The sequence below is a fragment of the Pseudophryne corroboree genome, chromosome 9, assembly GCF_028390025.1.
Source record: "Pseudophryne corroboree isolate aPseCor3 chromosome 9, aPseCor3.hap2, whole genome shotgun sequence".
In the NCBI taxonomy this organism is placed as follows: domain Eukaryota; kingdom Metazoa; phylum Chordata; class Amphibia; order Anura; family Myobatrachidae; genus Pseudophryne; species Pseudophryne corroboree.
The window spans coordinates 92,761,160-92,782,000 of NC_086452.1; the positions used below are offsets into that span (position 1 = coordinate 92,761,160).

The 20,841-nt window shown below is 46.8% G+C and overlaps 1 protein-coding gene across 1 annotated transcript; it reads left to right on the forward strand.

Moving 5' to 3' along the window:
• The first annotated feature begins 2,461 nt into the window (after window positions 1-2,461).
• Window positions 2,462-16,485, forward strand: LOC134956727 (protein kinase C-like 1B). The gene is made up of 3 exons (XM_063938708.1): window positions 2,462-2,839; window positions 14,720-14,820; window positions 15,989-16,485. The coding sequence occupies exons 1-3, from the start codon at window positions 2,503-2,505 to the stop codon at window positions 16,169-16,171; spliced, it is 621 nt and encodes a 206-aa protein (XP_063794778.1). The 5' UTR covers window positions 2,462-2,502; the 3' UTR covers window positions 16,172-16,485.
• Window positions 16,486-20,841: the final 4,356 nt, after the last annotated feature.

Below are 20,841 nucleotides of genomic sequence, written 5' to 3' on the forward strand. Positions count from 1 at the left end.
ACTGATAAAAGGGAAGCTGTCCACACACAGATCTTGTCAGTCAATTTGAAAGTCTGTGCTGCAATCCCCTGAGGGTCATAACCCAGCGATGGCGCCACGTGGCCATATTAGTATTTAATGGGAGGTACACTAATACTGCAGCATTAGACAGGATTGGCTCCAATTCCTGTCCAATCAGATGCCGCATTTATTACACACCTCAAGTCTGACCTGGTTTAAATAAAAACCCCAGACTTGGATGCAGCTTTCCTCTTACCCCGAGTACACACCTGAACGATTCAGCGATCTTGCTATGGGCCAATATGATGTAATGATTTATGGTGCCCGAGTGCGCACTGCCAGATCCGGAATACGACACTATATCATTACAGCCAGGGGTGTAGCGAGGGTGGCTCCAGTGGAGCTCAATCTCCGGGCGCCGGAAAAGTTAAAGGGCGCGCCACCACCTGCCCCCCCTCACTCTGCCCAATATACCGCAGGCCGCTGTAGAGGCAGCCGCATAGCAGGAGAAGGAAAAGCAGAGAGGCACACACTGACTTGGTCTCTGAGACTAGGTAGGGAACAGGACAGGCCAGAGGCGACAGCAGGAAACACTGACAGCCGGCACATGCTGGAACTCTGCCCACCCTCTTTATATGTCTCGCTGTCTGCTTGTAGCTGTGCAGCTGGGTTACTTCTGTCCTGCTACATCACTCTTTGCTCCCTTGGCTGCAGCACCTCTTTCTGCCCCAGCTGCTGCAGCACCTCTCTGTCCCAGATGCTGCAGCAGCACATCTCTCTGTCCCAGCTGCTGCAGCAGAACCTCTCTCTGCATTAACAGCTGCAGAGTAACATGTATAAGCGGCTCTACTGTGTTGTGTAATGTGTATACGGGGCTCTACTGTATATAAGGGGTACTACTGATTGGTGTAATTATAATAACGGACACTACTGTGGTGTAATGTGAATACACAACAGATTGGTCAGTATATCTTGTAGTATGTTCCCAGCTTCACTACTTGTGACATTAGCTGCAATCAAGAATGACAGGTGTCTGGGGGTGGGGGCGGGGGTGGCTAGTGGGATTGGCATCACCAATATACTAATTAGGGGGGATTGAGGCAACGCTATTGGATAACCCTTCTAAAAAGATAACCCCTCTAAGTTACAAAAATATTTTAGACTGTTCAGAAATATCATGTTGCTAATACTCTGTCACATTGCTCCTTGTGGTCCGAGTGTAAAACATCTAATAGTAAATACCTGAACTATGAGCAATTTCATTACGCTTCCTTTCTTAGTGTATGCAGATCATGTGACTGGCTGTATCTCTTATGGACAAACAGACCAATTTACATGGGCCTGGAGTACACATGACTCACCTGTACTGAAATAACAAATACATCTTATGCTGGGTACTTATACGTCTGAGCGAACAGCCAATATATCGCTAGCGGGTAGGCAGGTGTAGGCCAACGATATGTCTGAACTACGTCATTCACAGACATATTGAGTCTGCAGTGCAGTACGTTACCCGATATACCACAATTTGCTTGCAACACCGCAACGATGTTTAAGGACGCATCTGTAGATGATGCTGGAGGAGGCTGGGTCACTAATAGTTAAAGGTCAGAAGCACAGGCTCCTCCTCCCCTATACCCCGCCCTCTGACCTGCCCTAAGGAGCAGGACACTGCTTTAGCTGCTCCTGCTGCTTAGTTTTATTAGTTTATTATTTTGTTTTTGACAACTCTGAGCGGCCGGCGGGGACAGGTCCATGGCTGAGCACCATTTTCAGTGTAACCTGTAAGACACATCTGTGTTCACCTCTCAGTGCAAATAATGTGATTTATTTTACATCCGTTTGTCCTGTGTTTTATCTTTTTAATAACTATTTGGTATTGTCATAACTGTCCATATGATAGGGCGCAGGTTCTCACACTCGCCCTCAGGACCCCACACAGTTCCTGTTTCCAGGTCACCTGTAGATATGTCACATGTGACAGTTGGTGATACACAGGGCACCTGCCGGGGGACTGGGACATGTGACCTGTGTGGGGTCCTGGTACCACTGTGATAGGGAATACAGATTGTAAGCTCCACTGGGACAGGGGCTGATGTCAGTAACTGAAATGTTACCGGTGGAGCACTGTCCAATATGCGTGTGATACATAAATAACGTAGTAACGTAGAAATAAATAAATAAATAAATAATCCATTAATGTTTTTAATAACATTTTCTTATGAAGTGACAAACCCAATTCAATATGTACCTTATTATAGATACATTTTATTCTAATCAGTATGCATTGATAAAATTACTTCCACCCCATAATTTAGGAAACCCCCATTTAATCTAGTGCTAATTTCACACATGCCCCCCCATTGATGTTACATGCACACAGACACCCCCAGCATACAGCATGTATGTAGTACAGGTATATGGGCTGCTGTCGTCATGGCAACCCAGCCGTTTACTGTCAAGGCACTGGTGACAGTTGGACCAGAGATAAAGCCGGCGGCCATGTTGAAGAAGTCAGAGATGCCGAAGCCAGAGATGCCGAAGCCAGAGATGCCAAAGCCAGAGATGAAGAAGACAGAGAGACCAAAGTCAGAGATGCCGAAGCCAACAATTAAAAAGAGAGCGATGAAGAAGACAATTTATTCCAACACCTTTGAGGCGGCAGATTTAAACATCAAGCCCAGATGTGGCTGGAAGAGGAGAATACTATCTGACTCCTCTGATGATGAGAAGGTCTCCATCAAGAGAAAGGTTGCTAGAAAGTTGTCATCAAGCTCAGATGAGACCAGTGATGAGAGGACACAAAGTAGAGGCCCTCAGGGAGATGCAGAAGGAGGGAGTAAGTGAAACCCATACATACAAACTGTTTTTATACAGACACTAAATGTATTTTGGTAGGATGTACTATAGTAGACAAGTGCTAAGGCCTCTATTGCTACTACTAATATGTGAAAATACATTTCTATGAATTCATGTACAATATGATAACCTACTTGCATCATCATCTAATTTACTGGCATTTGTCTTGTTTGTAAATAATGCTCATAAATTATATTATTTGTATTTATTAATAATAAGGTGTGAATTATATCCAGGGTAAAATACTGTGCCTCATGGAACAACCCAACTTTTATGTATTGTATCTTCTCCACAAGTGTCAGTAAAGTCCCATTTACACCACATGTATTATTGTGCAATCAGTTTCTGCCATATTCTGCTCTTTGGAATCAGAGACAAATAAGAGCTCTGGTTTGGAGTAATGATACTCAGGGTAAGGATGCGGGTGATGTAAGTGTATGTGTAGAGGGTAATGTGGAGCTGCCAGTGACAAGGAAGCGTCAGTCACTTACAGTGTGGGTAGTAATTAGCTATACTGATTATTGTGAATTAGTAGTAAAGATTAGAGATGAGCGGGTTCGGTTTCTCTGAATCCGAACCCGCCCGAACTTCATGGTTTTTTTCACGGGTCCGAGCAGACTCGGATCCTCCCGCCTTGCTCGGTTAACCCGAGCGCGCCCGAACGTCATCATGACGCTGTCGGATTCTCGCGAGACTCGGATTCTATATAAGGAGCCGCGCGTCGCCGCCATTTTCACACGTGCATTGAGATTGATAGGGAGAGGACGTGGCTGGCGTCCTCTCCATTTAGATTAGAAGAGAGAGAGAGAGAGAGAGATTGACCTGATTTACTGGAGCTTAGGAGTACTGTAGAAGTGTAGAGAGTGCAGAGTTTACTAGTGACTGACCACAGTGACCACCAGACAGTGCAGTTTTATTTAATATATCCGTTCTCTGCCTGAAAAAAACGATACACACAGTGACTCAGTCACATACCATATCTGTGTGCACTGCTCAGCCCAGTGTGCTGCATCATCTATGTATATATATTTGACTGTGCTCAGCTCACACAGCTTATAATTGTGGGGGAGACTGGGGAGCACTGCAGTGCCAGTTATAGGTTATAGCAGGAGCCAGGAGTACATATTATATTAAAATTAAACAGTGCACACTTTTGCTGCAGGAGTGCCACTGCCAGTGTGACTGACCAGTGACCTGACCACACTGACCACCAGTATAGTTAGTAGTATACTATATTGTGATTGCCTGAAAAAGTTAAACACTCGTCGTGTGACTTCACTTGTGTGGTGTTTTTTTTTTTATTCTATAAAAAACTCATTCTGCTGACAGACAGTGTCCAGCAGGTCCGTCATTATATAATATATACCTGTCCGGCTGCAGTAGTGATATATATATATTTTTTATATCATTATTTATCATCCAGTCGCAGCAGACACAGTACGGTAGTTCACGGCTGTAGCTACCTCTGTGTCGGCACTCGGCAGTCCATCCATAATTGTATACCACCTACCCGTGGTTTTTTTTTCTTTCTTCTTTATACATACATACTACTACATCTCGAATCAACCAGTCTATATTAGCAGCAGACACAGTACAGTACGGTAGTCCACGGCTGTAGCTACCTCTGTGTCGGCACTCGGCAGTCCGTCCATAATTGTATACCACCTACCCGTGGTTTTTTTTTCTTTCTTCTTTATACATACATACTACTACATCTCTTTATCAACCAGTCTATATTAGCAGCAGACACAGTACAGTACGGTAGTTCACGGCTGTAGCTACCTCTGTGTCGGCACTCGGCAGTCCGTCCATAATTGTATACCACCTACCCGAGGTTTTTTTTTCTTTCTTCTTTATACATACATACTACTACATCTCTTTATCAACCAGTCTATATTAGCAGCAGACACAGTACAGTACGGTAGTTCACGGCTGTAGCTACCTCTGTGTCGGCACTCGGCAGTCCGTCCATAATTGTATACCACCTACCCGAGGTTTTTTTTTCTTTCTTCTTTATACATACATACTACTACATCTCTTTATCAACCAGTCTATATTAGCAGCAGACACAGTACAGTACGGTAGTTCACGGCTGTAGCTACCTCTGTGTCGGCACTCGGCAGTCCGTCCATAATTGTATACCACCTACCCGAGGTTTTTTTTTCTTTCTTCTTTATACATACATACTACTACATCTCTTTATCAACCAGTCTATATTAGCAGCAGACACAGTACAGTACGGTAGTTCACGGCTGTAGCTACCTCTGTGTCGGCACTCGGCAGTCCGTCCATAATTGTATACCACCTACCCGTGGTTTTTTTTTCTTTCTTCTTTATACTTATACATACTACTACATCTCTTTATCAACCAGTCTATATTAGCAGCAGACACAGTACAGTACGGTAGTCCACGGCTGTAGCTACCTCTGTGTCGGCACTCGGCAGTCCGTCCATAATTGTATACCACCTACCCGTGGTTTTTTTTTCTTTCTTCTTTATACTTATACATACTACTACATCTCTTTATCAACCAGTCTATATTAGCAGCAGACACAGTACAGTACGGTAGTCCACGGCTGTAGCTACCTCTGTGTCGGCACTCGGCAGTCCGTCCATAATTGTATACCACCTACCCGTGTTTTTTTTTTCTTTCTTCTTTATACTTATACATACTACTACATCTCTTTATCATCCAGTCTATATTAGCAGCAGACACAGTACAGTACGGTAGTCCACGGCTGTAGCTACCTCTGTGTCGGCACTCGGCAGTCCGTCCATAATTGTATACCACCTACCCGTGGTTTTTTTTTCTTTCTTCTTTATACTTATACATACTACTACATCTCTTTATCAACCAGTCTATATTAGCAGCAGACACAGTACAGTACGGTAGTCCACGGCTGTAGCTACCTCTGTGTCGGCACTCGGCAGTCCGTCCATAATTGTATACCACCTACCCGTGGTTTTTTTTTCTTTCTTCTTTATACTTATACATACTACTACATCTCTTTATCAACCAGTCTATATTAGCAGCAGACACAGTACAGTACGGTAGTCCACGGCTGTAGCTACCTCTGTGTCGGCACTCGGCAGTCCGTCCATAATTGTATACCACCTACCCGTGGTTTTTTTTTTCTTTCTTCTTTATACTTATACATACTACTACATTTCTTTATCAACCAGTCTATATTAGCAGCAGACACAGTACAGTACGGTAGTCCACGGCTGTAGCTACCTCTGTGTCGGCACTCTGCAGTCCGTCCATAATTGTATACCACCTACCCGTGGTTTTTTTTTCTTTCTTCTTTATACTTATACATACTACTACATCTCTTTATCAACCAGTCTATATTAGCAGCAGACACAGTACAGTACGGTAGTCCACGGCTGTAGCTACCTCTGTGTCGGCACTCGGCAGTCCGTCCATAATTGTATACCACCTACCCGTGGTTTTTCTTTCTTTCTTCTTTATACTTATACATACTACTACATCTCTTTATCAACCAGTCTATATTAGCAGCAGACACAGTACAGTACGGTAGTCCACGGCTGTAGCTACCTCTGTGTCGGCACTCTGCAGTCCGTCCATAATTGTATACCACCTACCCGTGGTTTTTTTTTCTTTCTTCTTTATACTTATACATACTACTACATCTCTTTATCAACCAGTCTATATTAGCAGCAGACACAGTACAGTACGGTAGTTCACGGCTGTAGCTACCTCTGTGTCGGCACTCGGCAGTCCGTCCATAATTGTATACTAGTATCCATCCATCTCCATTGTTTACCTGAGGTGCCTTTTAGTTGTGCCTATTAAAATATGGAGAACAAAAATGTTGAGGTTCCAAAATTAGGGAAAGATCAAGATCCACTTCCACCTCCTGCTGAAGCTGCTGCCACTAGTCATGGCCGAGACGATGAAATGCCAGCAACGTCGTCTGCCAAGGCCGATGCCCAATGTCATAGTACAGAGCATGTCAAATCCAAAACACCAAATATCAGTAAAAAAAGGACTCCAAAACCTAAAATAAAATTGTCGGAGGAGAAGCGTAAACTTGCCAATATGCCATTTACCACACGGAGTGGCAAGGAACGGCTGAGGCCCTGGCCTATGTTCATGGCTAGTGGTTCAGCTTCACATGAGGATGGAGGCACTCAGCCTCTCGCTAGAAAAATGAAAAGACTCAAGCTGGCAAAAGCAGTAGCACCGCAAAGAACTGTGCGTTCTTCGAAATCCCAAATCCACAAGGAGAGTCCAATTGTGTCGGTTGCGATGCCTGACCTTCCCAACACTGGACGTGAAGAGCATGCGCCTTCCACCATTTGCACGCCCCCTGCAAGTGCTGGAAGGAGCACCCGCAGTCCTGTTCCTGATAGTCAGATTGAAGATGTCAGTGTTGAAGTACACCAGGATGAGGAGGATATGGGTGTTGCTGGCGCTGGGGAGGAAATTGACCAGGAGGATTCTGATGGTGAGGTGGTTTGTTTAAGTCAGGCACCCGGGGAGACACCTGTTGTCCGTGGGAGGAATATGGCCGATGACATGCCTGGTGAAAATACCAAAAAAATCAGCTCTTCGGTGTGGAGGTATTTCAACAGAAATGCGGACAACAGGTGTCAAGCCGTGTGTTCCCTTTGTCAAGCTGTAATAAGTAGGGGTAAGGACGTTAACCACCTCGGAACATCCTCCCTTATACGTCACCTGCAGCGCATTCATAATAAGTCAGTGACAAGATAAAAAACTTTGGGTATCAGCGGAAGCAGTCCACTGACCAGTAAATCCCTTCCTCTTGTAACCAAGCTCACGCAAACCACCCCACCAACTCCCTCAGTGTCAATTTCCTCCTTCCCCAGGAATGCCAATAGTCCTGCAGGCCATGTCACTGGCAATTCTGACGAGTCCTCTCCTGCCTGGGATTCCTCCGATGCATCCTTGCGTGTAACGCCTACTGCTGCTGGCGCTGCTGTTGTTGCTGCTGGGAGTCGATGGTCATCCCAGAGGGGAAGTCGTAAGACCACTTTTACTACTTCCACCAAGCAATTGACTGTCCAACAGTCCTTTGCGAGGAAGATGAAATATCACAGCAGTCATCCTACTGCAAAGCGGATAACTGAGGCCTTGGCATCCTGGGTGGTGAGAAACGTGGTTCCGGTATCCATCATTACTGCAGAGCCAACTAGAGACTTGTTGGAGGTACTGTGTCCCCGGTACCAAATACCATCTAGGTTCCATTTCTCTAGGCAGGCGATACCGAAAATTTACACAGACCTCAGAAAAAGAGTCACCAGTGTCCTAAAAAATGCAGCTGTACCCAATGTCCACTTAACCACGGACATGTGGACAAGTGGAGCAGGGCAGGGTCAGGACTATATGACTGTGACAGCCCACTGGGTAGATGTATGGACTCCCGCCGCAAGAACAGCAGCGGCGGCACCAGTAGCAGCATCTCGCAAACGCCAACTCTTTCCTAGGCAGGCTACGCTTTGTATCACCGCCTTCCAGAATACGCACACAGCTGAAAACCTCTTACGGCAACTGAGGAAGATCATCGCGGAATGGCTTACCCCAATTGGACTCTCCTGTGGATTTGTGGCATCGGACAACGCCAGCAATATTGTGTGTGCATTAAATATGGGCAAATTCCAGCACGTCCCATGTTTTGCACATACCTTGAATTTGGTGGTGCAGAATTATTTAAAAAACGACAGGGGCGTGCAAGAGATGCTGTCGGTGGCCAGAAGAATTGCGGGACACTTTTGGCGTACAGGCACCACGTACAGAAGACTGGAGCACCACCAAAAACTACTGAACCTGCCCTGCCATCATCTGAAGCAAGAAGTGGTAACGAGGTGGAATTCAACCCTCTATATGCTTCAGAGGTTGGAGGAGCAGCAAAAGGCCATTCAAGCCTATACAATTGAGCACGATATAGGAGGTGGAATGCACCTGTCTCAAGCGCAGTGGAGAATGATTTCAACGTTGTGCAAGGTTCTGCTGCCCTTTGAACTTGCCACACGTGAAGTCAGTTCAGACACTGCCACCCTGAGTCAGGTCATTCCCCTCATCAGGCTTTTGCAGAAGAAGCTGGAGACATTGAAGGAGGAGCTAACACGGAGCGATTCCGCTAGGCATGTGGGACTTGTGGATGGAGCCATTAATTCGCTTAACAAGGATTCACGGGTGGTCAATCTGTTGAAATCAGAGCACTACATTTTGGCCACCATGCTCGATCCTAGATTTAAAGCCTACCTTGGATCTCTCTTTCCGGCAGACACAAGTCTGCTGGGGTTGAAAGACCTGCTGGTGAGAAAATTGTCAAGTCAAGCGGAACGCGACCTGTCAACATCTCCTCCTTCACATTCTCCCGCAACTGGGGGTGCGAGGAAAAGGCTCAGAATTCCGAGCCCACCCGCTGGCGGTGATGCAGGGCAGTCTGGAGCGACTGCTGATGCTGACATCTGGTCCGGACTGAAGGACCTGACAACGATTACGGACATGTCGTCTACTGTCACTGCATATGATTCTCTCACCATTGAAAGAATGGTGGAGGATTATATGAGTGACCGCATCCAAGTAGGCACGTCACACAGTCCATACTTATACTGGCAGGAAAAAGAGGCAATTTGGAGGCCATTGCACAAACTGGCTTTATTCTACCTAAGTTGCCCTCCCACAAGTGTGTACTCCGAAAGAGTGTTTAGTGCCGCCGCTCACCTTGTCAGCAATCGGCGTACGAGGTTACATCCAGAAAATGTGGAGAAGATGATGTTCATTAAAATGAATTATAATCAATTCCTCCGCGGAGACATTGACCAGCAGCAATTGCCTCCACAAAGTACACAGGGAGCTGAGATGGTGGATTCCAGTGGGGACGAATTGATAATCTGTGAGGAGGGGGATGTACACGGTGATATATCGGAGGATGATGATGAGGTGGACATCTTGCCTCTGTAGAGCCAGTTTGTGCAAGGAGAGATTAATTGCTTCTTTTTTGGGGGGGGTCCAAACCAACCCGTCATATCAGTCACAGTCGTGTGGCAGACCCTGTCACTGAAATGATGGGTTGGTTAAAGTGTGCATGTCCTGTTTTGTTTATACAACATAAGGGTGGGTGGGAGGGCCCAAGGACAATTCCATCTTGCACCTCTTTTTTCTTTTCTTTTTCTTTGCGTCATGTGCTGTTTGGGGAGGGTTTTTTGGAAGGGACATCCTGCGTGACACTGCAGTGCCACTCCTAAATGGGCCCGGTGTTTGTGTCGGCCACTAGGGTCGCTTATCTTACTCACACAGTCAGCTACCTCATTGCGCCTCTTTTTTTCTTTGCGTCATGTGCTGTTTGGGGGGGGGTTTTTGGAAGGGACATCCTGCGTGACACTGCAGTGCCACTCCTAAATGGGCCCGGTGTTTGTGTCGGCCACTAGGGTCGCTTATCTTACTCACACAGTCAGCTACCTCATTGCGCCTCTTTTTTTCTTTGCGTCATGTGCTGTTTGGGGAGGGTTTTTTGGAAGGGCCATCCTGCGTGACACTGCAGTGCCACTCCTAGATGGGCCCGGTGTTTGTGTCGGCCACTAGGGTCGCTAATCTTACTCACACAGCTTCCTCATTGCGCCTCTTTTTTTCTTTGCGTCATGTGCTGTTTGGGGAGGGTTTTTTGGAAGGGACATCCTGCGTGACACTGCAGTGCCACTCCTAAATGGGCCCGGTGTTTGTGTCGGCCACTACGGTCGCTAATCTTACTCACACAGCTACCTCATTGCGCCTCTTTTTTTCTTTGCGTCATGTGCTGTTTGGGGAGGGTTTTTTGGAAGGGACATCCTGCGTGACACTGCAGTGCCACTCCTAAATGGGCCCGGTGTTTGTGTCGGCCACTAGGGTCGCTTATCTTACTCACACAGTCAGCTACCTCATTGCGCCTCTTTTTTTCTTTGCGTCATGTGCTGTTTGGGGAGGGTTTTTTGGAAGGGACATCCTGCGTGACACTGCAGTGCCACTCCTAAATGGGCCCGGTGTTTGTGTCGGCCACTAGGGTCGCTTATCTTACTCACACAGTCAGCTACCTCATTGCGCCTCTTTTTTTCTTTGCGTCATGTGCTGTTTGGGGAGGGTTTTTTGGAAGGGCCATCCTGCGTGACACTGCAGTGCCACTCCTAGATGGGCCCGGTGTTTGTGTCGGCCACTAGGGTCGCTAATCTTACTCACACAGCTACCTCATTGCGCCTCTTTTTTTCTTTGCGTCATGTGCTGTTTGGGGAGGGTTTTTTGGAAGGGACATCCTGCGTGACACTGCAGTGCCACTCCTAAATGGGCCCGGTGTTTGTGTCGGCCACTACGGTCGCTAATCTTACTCACACAGCTACCTCATTGCGCCTCTTTTTTTCTTTGCGTCATGTGCTGTTTGGGGAGGGTTTTTTGGAAGGGACATCCTGCGTGACACTGCAGTGCCACTCCTAAATGGGCCCGGTGTTTGTGTCGGCCACTAGGGTCGCTTATCTTACTCACACAGTCAGCTACCTCATTGCGCCTCTTTTTTTCTTTGCATCATGTGCTGTTTGGGGAGTGTTTTTTGGAAGGGCCATCCTGCGTGACACTGCAGTGCCACTCCTAGATGGGCCCGGTGTTTGTGTCGGCCACTAGGGTCGCTAATCTTACTCACACAGCTACCTCATTGCGCCTCTTTTTTTCTTTGCGTCATGTGCTGTTTGGGGAGGGTTTTTTGGAAGGGACATCCTGCGTGACACTGCAGTGCCACTCCTAAATGGGCCCGGTGTTTGTGTCGGCCACTACGGTCGCTAATCTTACTCACACAGCTACCTCATTGCGCCTCTTTTTTTCTTTGCGTCATGTGCTGTTTGGGGAGGGTTTTTTGGAAGGGACATCCTGCGTGACACTGCAGTGCCACTCCTAAATGGGCCCGGTGTTTGTGTCGGCCACTAGGGTCGCTTATCTTACTCACACAGTCAGCTACCTCATTGCGCCTCTTTTTTTCTTTGCGTCATGTGCTGTTTGGGGAGTGTTTTTTGGAAGGGACATCCTGCGTGACACTGCAGTGCCACTCCTAGATGGGCCCGGTGTTTGTGTCGGCCACTAGGGTCGCTAATCTTACTCACACAGCTACCTCATTGCGCCTCTTTTTTTCTTTGCGTCATGTGCTGTTTGGGGAGGGTTTTTTGGAAGGGACATCCTGCGTGACACTGCAGTGCCACTCCTAAATGGGCCCGGTGTTTGTGTCGGCCACTAGGGTCGCTAATCTTACTCACACAGCTACCTCATTGCGCCTCTTTTTTTCTTTGCATCATGTGCTGTTTGGGGAGGGTTTTTTGGAAGGGACATCCTGCGTGACACTGCAGTGCCACTCCTAGATGGGCCAGGTGTTTGTGTCGGCCACTAGGGTCGCTTAGCTTAGTCATCCAGCGACCTCGGTGCAAATTTTAGGACTAAAAATAATATTGTGAGGTGTAAGGTATTCAGAATAGACTGAAAATGAGTGGAAATTATGGTTTTTGAGGTTAATAATAATATGGGATCAAAATGACCCCCAAATTCTATGATTTAAGCTGTTTTTTAGGGTTTTTTGAAAAAAAACACCCGAATCCAAAACACACCCGAATCCGACAAAAAAAATTCGGTGAGGTTTTGCCAAAACACGGTCGAACCCAAAACACGGCCGCGGAACCGAACCCAAAACCAAAACACAAAACCCGAAAAATTTCAGGCGCTCATCACTAGTAAAGATTATGGGCTAAATGTAAAGTCTGTGGGTTGCAGGCAGCCGGGAGATTTTGGCGACATAACCTTTCGATGTAAAGCAGCAATAATACAAAAAGCAAAACCAAGTTTGCCAGTATAAGTCTTATATCTAGAAGCTAAATGGCTGAAATCTTGCAGCTGCCGGCAACTTGCAGGGTATTACATTTACAGCTAGATGTGTTTCATTTCTTATTGAAAGTAAAGGAGGTATTTCTGCTATTTTCAACTTATGTTTATTTGTATTGATTTAATAGACCAATTATTCTATCAATTAATCAAAACTTTTATAGATGATTTCTGTGAATCACATTTAATATTAAGTTTAGTGTCAGTTATATAGTAGTCATTATAGTTACTGTATCTGTGTGAGGCGCAGCGATGATACTGTGTCTGTGAGAGAAACCCACACACTAACTTACATTCATATTTGTCAGCATAATATTGCATTATACAATACAGGATACAGAATCGCCACTTTAATCGTTAATGTTTTTAACCTTTAATTAGACATATTTATTGATGATCAGTTTCTTATATAGCGCAGCAAATTCTATTGCACCTTATAATTGGAAACAAACAGTGATAAAACAAAACTGGGTAATAACAGACAGACACAGGGGTGGAAGGCCCTGCTCACAAGCGTATAATCCATAGGGAAATGGGCATTGATACACAAGGATAGGTGTTATATATTGTGTAATGGTCCATGAGATTGCAAAGGTTCTTGGTGGGCTGTATGATGGGGTCACACAGCAATATTGGCCTGCGGTCAGGAGGATGGAAGCATGATTATCTCTTTCCTTCAGGGGGACACTTCTTATCATGAGGGATAGAAGTGTCAGCACTTAATGAGATAACTTTTTCTAGCTGTAAATAAGCTCCTCCCCTCCAGCCCCTAAACTGAAAAAGCGTTAAGGATATGTTGAATAAACAGCTTCTAGCATCCTTCTCATATACTCATCCAATAAGGGAGGGACCAAAGTGTCCCCAAGATGAAGTCTCCACTCAACCATATAATAAATCCTCTGAGCATGTAACGCACTAAGCCAGTAATTATTTGTTGCACGCTCCCTATATGAAGATGGCATTACCCAAGAGGCCAAGATACATTTTGTGGAGTTTGATAACGACTTCTCCCCAGAGGCGGAACTAGCAAGTGGTGGGCCCAGGTGTAAAAATATGCTTTGGGCCCTCCCAACCACCACCACCACTATGCAAAACAGTGCTCTCAATGCATATACTATGCACGCTGACCCCAATTAACATATTGCACAATGTGCAATTAATTTGCATTATACTCCACACTGTGCCCCAAATCACATCAAATACACCAATGTCACCAAATCACATATAATACCTCATTGTGTGCCCATTTATACCACAATATGCCCCATATCACATTATGTGCCCCAGTGTGCCCTGAAATCACATAATATGCCCCAATGTGCCCCATATCATATAATGTGCCTCAGTTTGCCCCCAAATTACATACTGTAATGTGCCCCAGTATGCCCCCAAATCACATATGCCCCAATGGATTCCAAAATCACACTTGTGTACACACTTGTGTGCGGCTGTGCCACGAGCAACCCAAAAAAGGGGTGTGAATGTGGCCTCAGCCGAGTGGGCATGGCCGCGCATCATGAATGAACCCATTTTCCATCATTTTAGGGGCATACCCAGTGCTCTCCGAGCGGCTGGGCAGGCCCCGCTCCCCTCCCAGTGCTGACTGCATGCTGTGTACGTATGCACGGCACCTATTCAAAGATCACTTGCTGCTTTGTAGAGCAGAGAAATGGGTGATCAAAGCCTTCCCCAACTGCCAACCCCTCTGGCTCACAGGACACTGCTGCCGGTGGGTGGGACAGCAGGACAGTGTCTGAATAGCGGGACTGTCCTGCTGTAACCAGGACAGTCAGGACGTATGTGATTAGTATTAAATAATTACTATGTATGACTGCACTTTGCACTCAGCAGGAATTAGGATAATTGAATGGAAATAACCATGGTTTTCTTCTATAATAAAGATGTGAGCTTAATTAATGTTCTACAGTATAATATATGGGGGTTGTTGTTGTAATGTTCTCATATCACTTTTCACTCCATTAGAAACCAGCAGTGCTTCAACCCCCTGCCTCAGAGATGCAGTCTCTAGCACCATCCAGAGACTGGAGTTTTACCATCAGTTAGGCCAAGGTGCCTTTGGGAAGGTAAGCAATGAGGTTTCAGTTGTCACAGGGGATTTACTATATGTCTCAATATGGATGTTATTAGAGATGAACAAGGCTGTGGTGCAACTTTATTTAATGGTAAAAAGAAAGAACAGACATTTGTAGTTAGGTAGTGCAGCCCCCCCTCCCCATTAGACTCCATTTTATGTATATTTGAAGGTGGATACTCCTTTAGCTAGAATTAGCACCTCTCCACCTACCCAAAGGTGTTTCTAATTAGCATGTATCTTTAGCACACACAGACTACAGATTGGGAAAGGCACTATTATAGTAAGGCCTGATTACATTTATACAGTTTGTCAGTTTTGGATGTGGGTTAGGGGAACGGTGCCCCCTGAATTGGTGTGACCTGGCTGCTTGGGGAATCGCATTGTAACACTCAATTTAGCACTTTAATATTTTTTTTACCAATGTAAAGGGGGGTACTCACGGAGCGATCGCTGCTTAAAATCTAAGCAATCTGAATAGATTGCTTAGATTTTAAGCAGTGATCTCTCCATGTGTTCCCCTTACAGCGATAGCGATGCGCAGTCCCGCGCATCGCTATCGCTGGTGCTAGATTGGCCTGCATTCAGGCCATTCTAGAGGGTCTCTCACTTCACCCGCTGGGTGAAATGAGCGCCCCCCCACCCCGCTCTCCCCGGATGCTCAGCACACATCGCACTGTGCTGAGCGGGGGAAGGGGGAAGAGATGTGTGCTTAGCGGTACGCTCAGCACACATCTCTCCCCACATCTGCCAGTGAGTACTGGTCTTAACACTTTAACTTATGTACAGTAATACTGCTTATCAAATAGCTCATGTTTTTCTTATTACCACTTCCTAACACTATAGCCACGCTCCAGACTTGAATCTTAGTGTTAGGAACCCACCAGAGACAAGGTCACCTGGACGCTGGTTTGTGGGCCGGTATTTTTTGGCCAAAAAGTATGCCAGGCACCTTGATTTTGTTCTGTTAGATTGCAGAGGTCGTTATAATTATTCTGATTAGCAATGCTTGGGACCATGGATATGGATCTGCATTTCTGTTTCTTTTTCTTTTGTGGTCATAAAAATGTTAATAAAGAAATAATCCTTGTTGGACAGCAATGCATTTGCCTTTATATCTCTGTGTTGTTATGAGGCTGACACTGTAATATTTCTTCTAGGTCCTGCTGGCAGCCGACTCACATACCAACGAGTTGTTAGCTGTGAAGATCATGAGCAAACGACATCTGCTACATGTGGGCGAAAAAGTTGCCTTTGTGGAAAGGAAAGTGCTAGAACTTGCATCAGAAAGCACCTTCCTCATTCACGGCCACTTCGCCCACCAGACCAAGGTACGGCTGTAAATGCCTCTTTATTGCTAAATATCCAGACATACATCCTATATGTTTGTTATCTTCTGCTGTGACTTTTATTTCCTATAAAGTAACTCTCATCTAAATGGAAAGCACAATATACTGGCATTATATAAATGTTAATACTTCTCCAGAACTGCATGTATACTGTATCCATAGCACTTAGGGGTCCATTTATCACACAATACTAGCTGCAAATATTATGTATCCCCCAATGTAAGAAGGAGGTATCTCATACCTGCTGCGATCACTCTATTTCCACCAGCAGCCACATCCATCATAGGTTTCTTTGGGGGATGCAATACTGCCCGATGTATCAATATCGGGATATTGGCTTCCGGTGCTACCGTAATCTTCTGATTATGGTGACCGATGAGCTACACTTTAGAAGTTCCAGAGGAACCTCTGGCAGAAATGGCTGCTGTGCACGATGGTCATGATGACTGCTCATGTGCAGTGGTCCTGGCAGCTCCTGTCCCTGTCTGTGCTGTGTGATACAGCCACACAATATGATCGCCTTATGCAATGCAATCTGGGGCAATATTAATGCCCCGGATTGCATTGTATATGCCACAGGTTCTCAAACTCGGTCCTCAGGACCCCACACAGTGCATGTTTTGCAGGTCTCCTCACAGAATCGCAAGTTAAATAATTAGCTCCACCTGTGTTCCTTTTAAAATGTGTCCATGAGTAATTAATACACCTGTGCTCCTGCTGGGTTACCTGCAAAACATGCACTGTTTGGGGTCCTGAGGACCGAGTTTGAGAACCTCTGGTATATGCGATCAATGGTAAATGGGCCCCTTAGTGATAAAGGGATTATTGAACACTTGGTGATAAAGGGAATATCAAGCACTTGATGATAAGTAATTATTGAAGACGGAACTGAATGTTGTATCTGAGTATATGTCCGTAGCTTCTCTCCCAGTGCTGCCTTCTGTTTTACATTCCTGTCCATATGTCTCCTGCCACGTCTACTGCTCCACTGCTGGAAATGGGCTGGATACTTGGTGTAAATATGCCACAGACCTAAATCAGTGGTGATTTAATAAGTGGGGCTATCTTATTGGTGGCATCCACTGGACTAGTACACAGGGCAGTAGAGAGCCTGGCTGGGTCCAGGTACTTTTCAGGGGGCGTGGCCTAATCACAAGAGGCGTGGTCCTGTACCTTTGAAAAATATTTTAAGTGCAACCATGGCCACACTACAGCCCAGCACAAAGCAGCGTGTGCTGGACTGAGGAGAAGAGCTGCAGCTTAAGGGGGAGAAAGTCTGGGGCCCCCTCTAGGCCCCTCCATCAGACCTGAGCCTGGGTAATCTGTACCCTCTCCCCCCTCTCTTGGCACCACTGCTAGTACATAGGAGGGCAGAGCAGATAATGAGAATTCTCACATGGAAATACTGATAAGAGCCAGCAATCTACAGTTTATTTTATCATAATGGATATATTATTATAACACAATCACGGCTGTAAAACTTTCCCCACTAATTTCTGTAGTGACAGATTTCCCCTCTCCCCTGTAGTAATATAATGTACAGTATTTCTTCTCCATCCCTCCCACCTCTACAGTTACATGTTCCCCTATGTATTACTAACCTGCCCCCCCCAGGCAATAAAACTCTTGTGAGACCATGCTCCCCTGTAGTCACCGATGGTCTGGTGGCAGATCACAGTGTAAATCAGGCCTGGCCAACCTGTGGCTCTCCAGCTGTTGTGTAACTACAAATCCCAGCATGCCCTGCCACAGTTTTAATATCCTCTAATAACAAAACTGTCATCAGGCATGCTGGGATTTGTGGTTTCACAGCAGCTAGAGAGCCACAGGTTGGCTAGGCCCGGTGTAGCGGATACTGGCTGCTTGGCTGACATTACTTACAAGAAGCCTCATTGTGGCTGTGGGGGTGAATGGTAACAGCCACACTGAGAGCCTGGACCATGTGAGACAGGACAGGTACAGAGAGACAGTGGTATTTCTGTATCAGGTACACATGCTTCCTGCAGGGAGGTGAGAATGGCCTTGTGTCATGTGCTCCATGGTCTGAGGATCAATGCTATTAATAACAGCTGCTACAACTAATACACCTGTAGCTCTTCTGCAATTATTCATTGTTTTATTATTTTAGATGCAGGAATTACTATTAATGTTGGCATGTAGGACAATTTACTACCTGTTATTTTGGTGTAAAAATTATAATTTTATTGGTGTTATGTGTTACTAACTCACTGTAAAACGATTATAGAACATGTTCCATAGACTGTGGTATAGTAAGATTCTGCCTCTTTTCTCCCATGCCCTCTCTCTGTTCTCCTTGTCCTCCCCATGTCTGTCCATTATATTCCCATGAGGAGAAAAGAAGTGAAGGACACTTTTACAAATTAATAATGTATATCATTTATCTTTACTTATTTTGGTCAGAAGATGATATTCCCCACGTCCAGTGGCGTAACTACTGCCCCCGCAGCCCTCGCGGTGGCTTGGGGGCGAGGGCTGCGGGGGCGCCACTGATTTACAGCAGACTGACATGCGGACGAGCGTCCACATGTCAGTCTGCTTTCTCCTTCCCTCCGCCGCTTGTTGGAGGGACACGGAGGGCACAGTCTCTCCTGTGTCCCTCCTGCTGCATCATCTCCGGCGGCCGCGGGTCTGATAGGGAGAAGTGCCGTCCGTGAGCTCTAATTGGCTCACGAACCGGCACTTCCCCCTATTAGACACGCGGCCGCCGGAGATGATGCAGCAGGAGGGACACAGGAGAGGCTGTACCCTCCGTGTCCCTCCAAAAAGCGGCGGCGGCGGCGGCGGCGGGGGGGGATGATATCTGGCACTGGGGGGGAATAACTGGCAGGGGAGGGATATCTGGCACTGGGGCATTGTCTGGCACTGGGGGCATATATGGCACTGGGGGGGGGGGGATATCTGGCACTGGGGCATTATCTGGCACTGGGGGGGAATATCTGGCGGGGGGGGGTGGATGTCTGGCACTGGGGGGAATAACTGGCAGGGGGGGGATATCTGGCACTGGGGCATTATCTGGCACTGGGGGGGAATAACTGGGAGGGGGGGGATATCTGGCACTGGGGCATTATCTAGCACTGGGGGCATATATGGCACTGAGGGGGAATATCTGGCAGGGGGGGGATATCTGGCACTGGGGCACTATCTGGCACTGGGGGCATATATGACACAGGGGGGGAATAACTGGCAGGGGGGGGGATACCTGGCACTGGGGCATTATCTGGCACTGGGGGCATATATGACACTGGGGGGGGAATAACTGGCAGGGGGGGGATATCTGGCACTGGGGCATTATCTGGCACTGGGGGCATATATGGCACTGGGGGGGAATATCTGGCACTGGGGCATTATCTGGTACTGGGGGCATATATGGCACTGGGGGGGAATATCTGGCACTAGGGGCATATATGGCACTGGAGGGGGGGAATATCTGGCACCGGGGGCATATATGGCACGGGGGGGGGGGATATCTGGCACTGGGGGCATATATGGCACTGGGGGGGGGGCATATCTGTCACTGGGGGGGAATATATGGCACTGGGGGGGAATATATGGCACTGGGGGGGAATATATGGCACTGGGGGCATATGTGGCACTGGGGGGGAATATCTGGCACTGGGGGCATATGTGGCACTGGGGGGGTATATGTGTACCTGGCACATGGGGGGGGGCTATATTTGGCACTGGGGCATGTGAGTACCTGGCACCGTGGGGGAATATCTGGCACTGGGGACATATGTGGCACTGGGAGCACAGCCCTAGCAACGAGCATGACACACAGTGCATGAAACACCTGGCAACGAGCATGACACACAGTGCATGAAACACCTGGCAACGAGCATGACACCCAGTGCATGAAACCCCTGGCAACGAGCATGACACCCTGAGCATGAAAACCCCTGGCACCGTGCATGGAACCAAGAGCATGAAACCCCTGGCAACGAGCATGACACCCAGTGCATGAAACCCCTGACAACAAGCAGGTAATTGAAAAGTAATTAGAAGCCTTACCGTAGGACTTAATGTGTAATGGGCATTACGGTGTGTGGCATAATGTATCACGGACATTGCGGTGTGTGTCATAATGTGTCACAGGCATTACGGTGTGTGGTATACTATATCACGAGCATTGTGATATGTGGTATAATGTCTCAGGGTCATTGCAGTGTGTGGCATAATGTATCACGGACATTGCGGTGTGTGTCATAATGTGTCAGGCATTACGGTGTGTGGTATACTATATCACGGGCATTGTGGTATGTGGTATAATGTCTCAGGGTCATTGCAGTGTGGCATAATACATAACGGGCATTGCGGTGTGTGGCATAGGGTGTAACGGGCAGGGCATTGTGGTATGTGTCACAGGCATTACGGTGTATGGTATACTATATCACGGGCATTGTGGTATAATGTATCACGGACATTGCGGTGTGTGTCATAATGTGTCACAGACATTGTATGTGCTATAATGTATCAGGGGCATTGCAGTGTGTAGCATAATGTATAACGGGCATTGCGATTCCTGTCATAATGTGTCACAGGCATTACGGTGTGTGGCATAATGTGTCACGGGCATTACGGTGTGTGGCATAATGTGTCGGGGGCATTACAGTGTGTGCATATTGTGTCGTGCATTATTGTGTGTG